Genomic DNA, 12,444 nt, shown 5'->3' with positions numbered 1-12,444 from the left:
AGAAGTCCAACAATAGAACACCACTCGAGTTCAGATCAGGGGGGCCATTCCTCCCAACCACTCCCCTCCAAGTCTCACTGTCAATGCCCACATGAGCGTTGAAGTCCCCCAGCAGAACAAGGGAGTCCCAAGGAGGGGCACTCTCCAGTACCCCCTTTAAGGACTCCAAGAAGGGTGGGTAATCTGAACTGTTTGGCCCATAAGCACAAACAACAGTCGGAACCCCCCATACGCGGAGGGAGGCATGTGTCGAGATGAGACCGACTATTTCTAGCCGGAACCTTTCAGCCTCACACACTAGCTCTGGCTCCTTCCCCACCAGGGAGGTGACATTCCACGTCCCAAGAGCCAGCTTCTGCAGCCGAGGATCAGACCGCCAGGGTCCCCGCCCTCTGCTACCGCCCATCACCCGACCCTTTGGCACCTCCCACAGGTGGTGAGCCCATGGGAAGGGAGACCCACGTCTCCTCTTCAGGCTGAGCCCAGCCGGGCTCCATGGGTAAAAGCCCGGCCACCAGGTGCTTGCCATCGTGCCCCACATCCAGGCCTGGCTCCAGAGTGGGGCCCCGGTGACCTGCATCCAGGCGAGGGAAAACCAAGTCCAAAGTTATTGTGCATCATAAGGGGTCTTCAGGCTTCGCTTTGTCTGGTCCCTCACCTAGAACCTGTCTGCCTTGGGTGACCTTACCAGGGGTATAAAGCCCCAGACAGATTAGCTCCTAGGATCATTGGGACACTCAATCTCCTCCACACAATAAGGTGGCAGCCCAAGGAGAGGGGCTCACTATCATTCTCAGGTAAAGAGGAAACTCCTTTTTCCCTGTCAGCAGGTATCACAGTGCCTTCTTTTAAGGGGTAGATAAATATTAAGTTACTTTGTCTCCATTCTAAGTACCAACAACAAACATCCCCTCCAGTGGACTGATTGAGAGCAAATATTTAGTTTAGCCTCTAATTAAATTGTTTGCTTTGTGTTTGCAGAGATTGAAGCCAAGGAGGCCTGTGATTGGCTGCGAGCCGCTGGCTTCCCTCAGTATGTTCAGTTATTTAAAGGTAAATCTGAACCTGTGCTTTAACGTGAGGGCAATATTCAGTTTTCCACTCAGGTGACCTTTTGTTGCTTGTATGTTAGACTGCAGGTTCCCCATTGATACTGAGACTGCAAAAGAAGATCACAGCTTCCTGGATAAAGATTCTCTCGATTCACTATGCAGGTAAAAAAAAAAAAATCATCCATTTATTTTATAAGAATTCCTGTTTCTATTGGTCTAACAGTTTAAGAGTGTATTTACACCAGGCATTTTTATTCTGATTTGATCAAACTCCAGTCTGTCGTTGGCGACAATGGACTGAATACTTTGTGCAGCTCAGCCATAAGCCATTATTCTTCTGTTGCTTGCAGGCGGCTGATGACCTTAAATAAGTGCATTGAAATGAAGCTGGAACTTTGGAGATCCAAACACAGGGCGAGTGTTGGAAGCAAAACTGAAACTTAGAGGAAGAAAGCAGCTAAAATTTGTTTTGGATGCTAGAAGCAAATAATGAACCATCTGTCTTTCTATAGGGAGAAGACTGGGAAGAGGAGGACCATTGCGCCATCAGCCCAAACTGGACCTACAACAAGAGAACCCAACAGTGGCGGCGCATGAACTCCTCTGAGGAGACTCCCTGTGACCATCAGGACGTCTGCTCTGTCCACAGCTCCAGCAGCACAGACAGCGAGCATCACGATGCTCACAGGAAAGTGGTCTCAACGAGCCGGAGCTCCTCCCGCTGCTCCTCTGCCAACAGAATGCCATCGCTGGACACGTCCTACAGCGGACCTCCATCACCCAACGGAGGCTCGTCCACTGTAAGTCTGGAAGCAGAGGTGTGCTTCAGAGAAAAACCACCGAGGAAGAAGTGCACCACTCTGCTGAGGAAGATGGAGAAGCTGAGGTTGAGGGGGGCAGCAGGCGGCCACCTTAGGACTCGCCGTGACGTCAGTGGGCCAGTTCTGGTCCGACACAGAGAGAGGATGTACAGGCAGCTTCACATGTCAAAGTGAGAAACTGATTTCTGAAGAGAACCTGAACTGGAGTCAGAACTGTTGCTAAAAGTCTTGTCCTTCCTCTCTGTCTACAGTCTGCAGGTCCAGCCTAGCAGCCACTCATCTTCATCGCCCTCATCTTCTCACACCATGAGCAGCGGGAGCAGCAGCACCAGCCAATCAGAAAACAGCAGCACCGTTAGCACGCCCAGCCCCGTCACCAGGGTCAGAGCCAATTGCAGACGCTCCAACAGCGGAGTTGGGATGCAAAGTGACCAGAACCAGACGGATTCCGAGGTCAGATCCATTATGGTTTTATTTTTTTATTAAAATGTCTAGGATCACCTACAGCCAACAGGATGTTTTCTGCTATTTTTTAATAATTATTTTAATAATTATTTATTTATTTGCATTGCCTTCAAGAGTCACACTTCTGGAAACTTTGTTGACATCCATCTTGATATCCGTACTGTTAGAGTACTCAACTTTTGAGTACTCTAACTACCTCTGTGCAATTGTAGGATAAATATCAGTGGTATTTACTGTAGTATTTACTGCTAAATACTACAGTAAATACTATAGCAAAATTAACTGAGCTAAAAAAAAGGTTTTATCTGCAAGCTAAAACTGACATCAATCAATCAAATTTTATTTGTATAGCACATTTCAGCTACAAGGCATTTCAAAGTGCTTTACATCATAACAAACAAAAACACAAAGTCATGCAACATAGAATGAACAATCAAAACATTACATTAAGTCAAATGCCATCACTAAATCCGTAATTGATTACGTTTCAAATACAACTCTTTAGTCAAGATTTAAAGGCACTCAGTGTTTCAGCTGTTTTACAGTTTTCTGGAAGTTTGTTCCAAATCTGTGGTGCATAGAAACTGAATGCTGCTTCTCCTCGTTTGGTTCTGGTTCTGGGGATGCAGAGCAGACCAGAACCAGAAGATCTGAGGGGCCTAGACGGTTGGTACGGCAATAACAGATCTTTAATGTATTGTGGTGCTAAACCGTTCAGTGATTTATAAACTAACAACAGTATTTATTCTTTGAGCTACAGGGAGCCAGTGTAGGGACTTTAGAACTGGTGTTATGTGCTCTATCTTCCTGGTTCTAGTGAGAACGCGAGCAGCAGCGTTCTGGATCAGCTGCAGCTGTTTGATTGATTTATTAGTCAGATTTGTGAAGACGCTGTTGCAGTAATCAATGCGGCTAAAGATAAACGCATGGATGAGTTTCTCTAGATCGCGCTGAGACATCAGTCCTCTAATCCTGGAAATGTCCTTCAGGTGATAGAAGGCCGACTTTGTGACTGTCTTAATGTGGCTCTGAAGGTTCAGGTCAGAGTCCATCACTACTCCCAGGTTTCGGGCCTGATCGCTGGTTTTTAGTTGTAATAACTGAAGCTGTGCATTAACTCTAGTTCGCTCCTCTTTAGGTCCAAAGATAATAACTTCAGTTTTGTTTCTGTTCAGCTGGAAAGTTTTGGCACATCCACACATTTATCTGTTCTAAGCATCTATTCAGTGATTGGATGGGTTCAGAGTCACCCGGTGACACCGTGATGTAAAGCTGTGTGTCATCCGCGTAGTTATGGTAGCTAATCTTATTCCCTGTTATAACCTGAGCCAGTGGGAGCATATAAATATTGAAAAGGGGTCCTAGGATTGAACCTTGGGGTACCCCACATGTGACCTTTGACCTCTCTGATGACAAGTTTCCGACTGAAACAAAGACATCCCTGTTCTTTATGTAAGATTCAAACCAGTGGAGCACTGGACCGGAGAGTCCGACCCAACTCTCCAGTCGATTTAGTAAAATGTCGTGATCAACAGTGTCGAATGCTGCACTGAGGTCCAACAGAACCAGCACTGTGGTTCTCCCACAGTCTGTATTTATATGGATGTCATTGAATACTTTTACAAGGGCCGTCTCCGTGCTGTGGTGAGACCGGAAACCAGACTGGAAGGAGCCAAAGCGGTTGGTTATTGTTAGGAAGCTATTTAATTGTTTAAAAACTGCTTTTTCAATAATTTTCCTGATGATTAGGAGGTTGGAGATCGGCCTGTAATTCTGCAGTAGTGATTTGTCTAGATTGTTCGTTTTTATCAGTGGTTTGATAACTGCTGTTTTCAAAGCCTGGGGGAAAACACCTGATGAGAGCGATGAGTTCACTATTTGGATCAGATCATTAGCAACGATAGGCAGGACTTTCTTAAAGAAATGTCTGAGTAGTTCCAGACATTTGCTGTCAAGTTCCAGACCGCAGGAGGTCCGGTACAAATCTGTTGAAGCATTGATTGTATTCATCCATGAATTTCACGTTGGTCAAGAGGGTCAGTATACTTTCTTTTTGTTGGTCTTGAAGTCATGGTTAACCTATGCTTTGCACTGCGCTTGCCTACCAAAATGGCAGTTTAGTGGCGCAGATCCCTCCCGGTTCAGACTTGTGCGAACTACTGTATGTCTGAACTGTATGTCTAAAGGAATTTTACATCTAAAACCAGCCCGTCACAATTCTATAAAACCACCACAACTTTCTGTTAAGAATTAAACATGGCACCAGGAGATTCATTTGATTCACAACCCTTCTGAATTCTCTTTTGGACCCTCTCAGGTCTTTGAGAACCAGGTCAACAACAATAACAGCAGCAGCCATGAGCGACTGGTCTTCCAGGTCCCCCATGGACATAAACCAGGGACTTTCCCCACCTCCCTCGCCCACAAACACATCCTCTCCCCAATCATCGACAGCAACTCTGTCAACTGGCGGACTGGCAGTTTCCATGGCTACCGGGCGCGGCACGGGAGCAGACGGGGCGGATCGTCTCTAGCTGGTGGAGACCAAAGTCCAGCGTCTTCCTCGACATCCTCGGGACGTACCGGCACGCTGGATCATCGGCTCAGTGTCTATGACAACGTGCCCCATGACGTACAGCTGTCTGAGGGGGAAGGTGGTGGAAGCGGAAGTGATGCGGAAAGAATCAGTGAGGAATCAGAGGTGGGTCTCTGAGTTTCAAAAAGTTGAAATTTAACAAATAATTGTGGATAACTTAGACATTTTGAAGGATTTTGTCAGCCATGATGGAACAGCCATGATGGAACAGCCATGATGGAATAGTCTAAACGCGTTTTGAGCATTTCGCAGATCTGGTTTACATTCAAAAGCATATGTGGAGGCGGGTCAAGGGCCATGGAGGCGCATTTTGAGTATCTAGCGCAGAGTGATTTGAACCGTTTGGAGTGTTTTGAGCATTCAACGGAAAGCGACGACTAGAGCTGACCCATTTGATGCGCCCTCGACGTGCCTCCACATAGGCTTTGAATGTAAACTGGATGTGTGAAACGCTAGGTCTAGAGCAAAATGTCAAGCATCTACATTCAAAGTGCACATGTATTGAACTTGAAGCATTTTTGAGGCATGTAATGCATTTGGCGTGAAAGCACCATTAGAACAAAAAAGCTGCAGAGTCAGGAAAGAACTAGAGACTCTTAAATTCCAGAATCATTGGTTGCTATGGTTATTCCAGCCTTTTCTTGAGGGCAGAGGCAGGGAACGCACAAAACAAGTATGATTTTTGCATGTTTTCCTTGTTAAATGAACGGAAACCAGTTTGCTTTTTCTTTTGGAGTTCATTGAAGAAAAATGAAAATATATTATATCTGTTCTCAGCAATAAAAACAGGGTCGAGGTCAGTCTTCATTTGAAAACACTTGCAGTGCTTAGTCAAGTTTTAATACAGAACTTAAAAGCGGATTGGGTGCACATAAGTAGATATTAATTTAAAAGTTGCAATTTATTTAATTTATTCTTGAATTGTGATATGGGACACAGGCGCACAAAATCAGTCCAGGGGCCACAATGGGCCCTGAACTGGTTGTGTTAAACGAGTTTACTTTTGAGCAACAAATTCAACAAGAAGCAGCAGATTTGAGTGATTTTCTTGGAAAAAATAAAGTATTATTTAAAAAAAAAAGACTTTACTAGATTATTTCCCCTTTCCCATTTCTAATAACAAGGACTTTTAGTTTAGGTGAGTTATTTTTGTATAAACACATGATATTTTACCTTCTTTGGACCATAAATGGCATACCAACAAACTAATTACCCAGACGAATCTCTTAGATCTTTGTCATAAACTTTAATAGCTGAGCTTCCTTCTCAATTGGAGATCTGGGGTAAATTTTTGGTGCAGCTGAGATCAGCTCTCCATCCGGATCTGGAACGAATGAAGTGAAGCAAGAAGATACTTTTCCACCCCTTGGCTCTTGTGGTGTGTTTTTAAAGAAACCCCTTAAATGAAACTCTACACTAACTGCAGTAATTCAATTATGGATATTGACTCAGCTAAATTTGACACCTTATGGAGATGGGAGCTTTTTTTCTTGTCAACTTTCATCAATCTCTTCAAATGGGTTTCTGAATTATGAAAAAGGCCGCTTGGAAGGATGCTTGATAAAAATTTGGCAGCAGTGGGAGGAGAGAGTGGTTATGAAATATTACTGAGGTTATCAGGATATTCCTTTTATTTCCCCCAAGCACATTGACGGGAAATAATTCAAACCTGCTTTCTCACAGGTGAGTCCGCTGCTGGCAGGTGAAGATGTTTTCTCTGCTCTTGATGGTGTTCTGGAGCGAATCAGTGACCTCCAACAGCTTGTCGTCTCCTGGTCGGAAAACATCTCGGAGGACGATTGTCAGAGAGGTTCTTCCTCTTCCTCACATGACTCACCAGCCCACGGATCCCCCTGCCCCACCTCCCCCAACCACATCCACCTGGAGGTGCAGCTTCCAGAGGAGGAGGAAGGAGAGGAAGAGGACTGCTATGAGAAAGTAACTGATGTGTCAGAGATGAGTGGATCACCACAATCCAAGAGAAGGTGAGTTTAATCTGAAAAGATCCATCTGGATTTACTGAAAAATCACATCCAGGTTACTTTAGTATCTATAGAATCATAATTATTCTGTTTTTTCAAATAATTGTCAACTCATTTAGTAATCGATTAATCATTAACTGGAGTATACAGACTCTTAAAAAAAACGTATTTCCTTCATTAATTTTTCAATTAATTCTTCAATAATTGAAGAATTAATTAGATTCTTCAAATCTCATTAATTTACATTTGAAGAAGAAGTCAATGCAGCAATGAAGCCAAAATTGTGGCTAAATGCATCCTGTCAGTCCTGGTTCTTTCCCTTCTTTGTTGATTGACTTCCAGTTGATTGACTTCACACTCAGGTTCTCTGTTTTTATTCTAACAAGAGAGAAAATCAAGTTGCTGGTTAACATCAGTTCAGCTTCTGGCCCTTTGCATTAAATAAAAGACAATAAATTAACCCAAACAAACTGCAGAGCTCTGGTTCCTAATGAACAGTAAGGCACCAAAAAACCTACAAAACTGTCTCAGTCTTGAGAAACATACTTTAGTTTTTATTTGAAGTTTTAAGAAATCTTGCTGTTTTTATTAATACTTATATATTAATAAAATAAAATGTAAATAAAATAAACTTAACAACTACTATTATAGACATGAAAGTTTGTCAAAAATATTTACTCTTGAAATTCATTTGGTTTAGTCAAAAACTTATTTTCTCATGACTTTCACTGTTGCGATATAAGTTATATTATGCTGGTCTTGATGGTTGATGATTTAGCAACCAATAACTGACAGCTCCTCCCCTTTTTTTCTGTTGCCGTCTGTAACTGTGGTCTCAGCTTGGTGGTTTCTTTATCGGGATTATATTTTAACATATTTTAGACAAATATATATATATATATATATATATATATATATATATATATATATATATAGGCTTGGTAGAGGACCCGAGCTCAGAGGATGAGAGACCACCCGCGGAGGGTGAGAAGGGAATTTTTTTTTTTTTATATATATATATCCATGTGCAATCTTGACATGTTTACATGTTTGGTACATGTTTTTTTTACATTAATTCCGTAATTAATGTTGTGCATTTCAGTTGTGTTTAGTTTTACAACTGTTAATTCAAATTCAAAAATACTTTATTAATCCCAAAAGAAAATTAAATGTTGTAACTCATTTATTTTGATTCTTCAGAGAATTATTGAATTTGATGGCTGTTGGCAGGAAAGATCTCCTGCAGCCGTCTGAATCTGAAGAAGCCTGAACTGTTCCTAACTGGTCTGAGGGCCATGCTGTGTGTCCCACAGGGTGAGCCGGTCCAGGCAGCAGAACCGGGCCTACCTGACCTCCAGTCCGGGTCTGGAGATCCGGTCCGCATCCCAGATCCTCCGGCTCCAGAAGCTGTCTCTGCTCAAACTCACCGCACTGATGGACAAATATTCTCCGTCCAGCAAGCAGGGATGGAGCTGGTAAGGCCAGATAAGGCAGGGTGGGGGATTTCATGCATAGAAAAACAAATGGGTGAGGGGGTGGAGTTGGCAGGTTGGTGTTTGAGACCCACGGCTGTGTGGAGAAACTTCTTCAAGCAAACAACTGTGTGAAGGAGGGCAGGTGGGCGGGTGGAGGGTAAATATTTCAGGCAGACAGTCATTCATTATTCATAACTCAGGTGCCGGGGTTGGAAAAAAAAAAAAACAGAACATCAAGAAGAAGAAGAAACTGCTTTCCATGTGCCTGAGCTGGAGCTGTTCTGATTCATGAAATTTTGCATGTGGCAGCTGTGAGAAATGTTTTGTTTCACACCTGGCAGGTGGAGGGGGCAGCTGATTGAAATTCTGAGACGAGTGTAACTCAGGGGAGAGAAAAATATCGACAAGAGTCAAACAAATAACAAAGACTTCAAAGAGGAACACAACCAGAACAGGAACCAGTTTTAATGTTGAAGAACAAACTTGGAGATGTCAGTTTATCCAACGTTACACATTTAGCTGAAGTTAAAGGGGCATTATTATGTAAACACATAATAATGGTAACATAATTATCAAGTAACATCAAGACAATTATCTTGACATAATTACTTGATAATTATTACATAATTATCAAGTAATTATGTTACCATCAGTTGTTTTACAAATGCTGTATATGTAAAATATTACTTAAAATAAATTTACTTCCTGATGTAATATCTTGAAATGGGACCTTTGTCTTTCTTTGTGAAACTTCACCTTCAGGAAGTCATCATTAAGCCTTTAACAATGTTTTTACAAGCATTTCACTGTGAAGTAGTTCCTACAATGAGCTCAGCAGATGTGCTGTTCCACTGGTTGTTTGCTAATTACTACTGGCTAGTCTGAAGGAGCAGGGGAGGGCTGTTCTGTGAAGCTTGGGAACTGAAGCTCCGAAAAAAGGTGCTGCGTCTTGAAGGGGGGCTAGAGAAGGATTGATCCTCCCAGGAGTTTTGCCCATCTGAATGGTTGCCATGAAGATTAAAGGATTTCTCAAACATGCATGAAATAATCAATGCAACCATTGATCCCTTTTTGATGAGGGAATAACATTATATCATGATGTAACACTCAAAAATAGTCAATTTTACTTAATACTTCCCCTTTAAAGCATGTCAGCTATTTTTATTTATTTATTTATTTATTTATTTGTGGCTCCCAACTGCAGTTTGAGACTTTGTCCTGTCCAACACAGGTAGCTGATTCAGATGGGCTTTCTATGTAAGTAGGGTAAAATTATTATTTGTATAATTTTCTCACAATGGAAAAAGTTAAGTACAACACAAAGTATTTGTTTTTTTATAACCAAGCATTTATAATAAGTCTATCCATAGACTTTTACTGACTCCTAAAATTTCCCTTTTAAAAGGAAATTTAGCTGCTTTTTATAAACACATTATTGGGCCAATAATCTTTCAAACTAGGAATGGTCAATTATCTTACTGTTCACTATTGTAAGTTTTGTTTTTATTGTCATAACTCTGCCTGCTTGGTTTAGCAGCAATAGGAATAGTTGTTGCTTTTCTGTTTTAAATAAATGCCTTTAAATATTATGAAATATTTGAGAATTGATGCTACAGAAAGCCACTGGAAATGTTACAGAAGATGTTAAAGTCTCAACGTTGTGTGTCTATGGAGAACTGAAGCCACTGATGTTCAGCTGTGTAGCATTCGCACATTAGTATGTGGATGCTGCTGTTGTATGAAACAGCAGTACTGAATTACTCTCTGCCCAGCGATGCTCTGTATTTTACCGTTATGTTGTCAGAGTGAGATGTGGGTGATGTTTTGAGCGGCAGCTGCCGTCCGTCAGTCAGTCTTGTTTTGACAGTACCTGCACCAATGTTGGAGAAGTAAAAACTTTACTCAACTTTCCACAGTGGGTGCCACTCACAAATCCATGCAAAAGACCCTCATCCTGGTGCGGCGCTACACGGCATGCGGCTCAAAGTGAAATGAAAAGCAGGACAGTTGAAGCCTGACAGCCTTTGTGTTGCTCTTTACCTCCAACTGCTGCTGCTTTCACTCCACAACTTTATGGTTTCTTTATTTTTTACCATCTCATTGTTTCACATTTGCAGTCCAGACCTTTCTCACGTTAAAGTCTAGAAACCTAACCTGAGTTTTGTGTCCCGACGTGTTACTTTTGGAGTTCTTTAGCCTACTTCATGCTGTCAGGCATGTTATGTTTAAGGGATTTCTTGGCTGTACAGATCCTTCAGGAATCGGTCTAGAAGTGGTGAGTGAAACTGAACTTCCTCCACAAAGGTGTTAAATCACAGTTTGAGTCATGATTTTTGCACATTGTTCCAGGTTGATTTTGATCTTTTTTTCCCTCTTTGTAAAACCATAAAACCATAATTAGAAAACAGCTTTCTGTATTTAAAATTGTACATTTAAGTGTGTCAAAAAGGCAAAAAGTAATATTTTGTGGCACTGTATGTCAAGTCGGGAGTCTTTCCTATAATCATGTAGGCCACAACTTAAAATTTTAATTTATTTTTTGCAGTATTCTCATTTACTGATTAACTTTATTTTGGGTTTTCCTCAGCTTTTATTCATAAAAATAAACAGAAATGAACAAATTATGTACATATGATGAAAGCAAAGTGGCTAAGTGATACAGGATGAAACATTACGGAGAGAAATTTAGGTTTATTTTAATAAAAAGCTTCCAGAGCTCACATCACTTCTCTTCCCTGTTTATTCTGCACTAAAGTGACAATTTGTGGATTTAATGAAATTTGTGTTTTGCCTCCTACACAATAAAGACAAATTCATTCTTATTAATATTAAATAAACATCCAGAAACTCTACATGTTTGCTTTGCAGAACACTTGTGTAAAAATAACAACCTGCTTGCTTTATGCTTTAGAAGAAAACCAATTAGATTTTTTGCACACAGTGTTATGCTCAATGAGATAAAGCTCAATATGGGAAAGAGCATTTAAACAGAAACTCTCCTGAAATTACTCTTCATAGATATTCGTCTTTAATTTTCAGGATCAGACGTGTGTTTGGAAGGAGATTGAGGAAAAAGGCAGGAAAATAAAAATGATTTGGCTCCTTTACATCACTTCTGTTTTATATTGTTGACTTTGTTGGACAATGAGGCTTTTAGAAAAATCATGTCCTCTAAAGAAGACATTAAGGAACAATTTATTGAGCAAAACAACAGGTTTTAACAGGTACAACAAAGTAAAACCTATTTTTTCTCACATAAAATTTGAACACTATATTCCTGTGTCTCAAAATAGATTACATGAAAATGTTCCAATATCTCCATTTTTAGAGAATCCAAAATTCTGATTAAAAAAAAATCATTACATGTAGCAAAAGAATTCTCTTAATAAATGAACCAGCCAATAAGTCTAAATTTAAATATGAATTATGTGTGGAAAAAAACATAGAGGATTTTTATGAAATTAAATTATTTTTAATTTTATTTTTAATCTGGATTTTTTTGTAAATATGTGGATTATAATGCTTTTTAGTAGACATTGGCCTAGCTTAGTTAGCATGGGGATTGGAGGTTGGAAATTGCAGGTAAGCTATCTAAAAAATGTAAAAATTACAGCTATTATAGTTCCTACATATTTACGCTGAGACTTAAAAAATGGGATAGAAGACAAATTTAGGCTATTAGAATATGATGCTTTAATAAGTTTTAGCCAAGATAAGCTAATTTCTTGCTAGTTAGCATGGTATGTTAAACTTAAAGTCTTGGCAGTTTAATGGCAAAATATTTATTTATTTTGAGAAATAAACTCTATGACCACATTCAAACCCCTGCTGCTGTTTACATAAGCTGAGCACAAACTGAAAACAGACAAAGCTAGATTTTGTTCATGTTTTACAACTTTCCACCTGGATAAGTTTCAAAGAAAATGTTAGCATTTTGAATCTTTTGAAGAAAAAAAAAGTAACTAAACAGTTTCCCATTGTCAGTTTAATGTAATCCATTCTATCCACCATATACAGGTGCTGGTCATAAAATTAGAATATTGTGATAAAGTT

At 40.4% G+C, this 12,444-nt stretch overlaps 1 protein-coding gene across 2 annotated transcripts in view; it reads left to right on the top strand.

The window, feature by feature from the left end:
* Positions 1-12,444, top strand: part of LOC106938654 (rho GTPase-activating protein 7) — a 49,866-nt gene that overhangs the window by 20,047 nt on the left and 17,375 nt on the right. For both annotated transcript variants that reach the window (XM_015020781.1, XM_015020782.1), the window contains exons 2-9: positions 982-1,053; positions 1,133-1,214; positions 1,403-1,466; positions 1,565-2,043; positions 2,125-2,326; positions 4,656-5,039; positions 6,618-6,919; positions 8,230-8,391. In XM_015020781.1, coding sequence (XP_014876267.1) covers positions 982-1,053; positions 1,133-1,214; positions 1,403-1,466; positions 1,565-2,043; positions 2,125-2,326; positions 4,656-5,039; positions 6,618-6,919; positions 8,230-8,391 — 1,747 coding nt within the window. The remainder of the gene's footprint in view (positions 1-981; positions 1,054-1,132; positions 1,215-1,402; positions 1,467-1,564; positions 2,044-2,124; positions 2,327-4,655; positions 5,040-6,617; positions 6,920-8,229; positions 8,392-12,444) is intronic.

The sequence above is a fragment of the Poecilia latipinna genome, unplaced genomic scaffold (genome assembly GCF_001443285.1).
Source record: "Poecilia latipinna isolate Pla-1442-1.1 unplaced genomic scaffold, P_latipinna-1.0 Scaffold2659, whole genome shotgun sequence".
Classification (NCBI taxonomy): domain Eukaryota; kingdom Metazoa; phylum Chordata; class Actinopteri; order Cyprinodontiformes; family Poeciliidae; genus Poecilia; species Poecilia latipinna.
The sequence above is the reverse complement of the archived record's forward strand: the minus strand, read 5'-3'. Positions and strand labels throughout refer to the sequence as shown.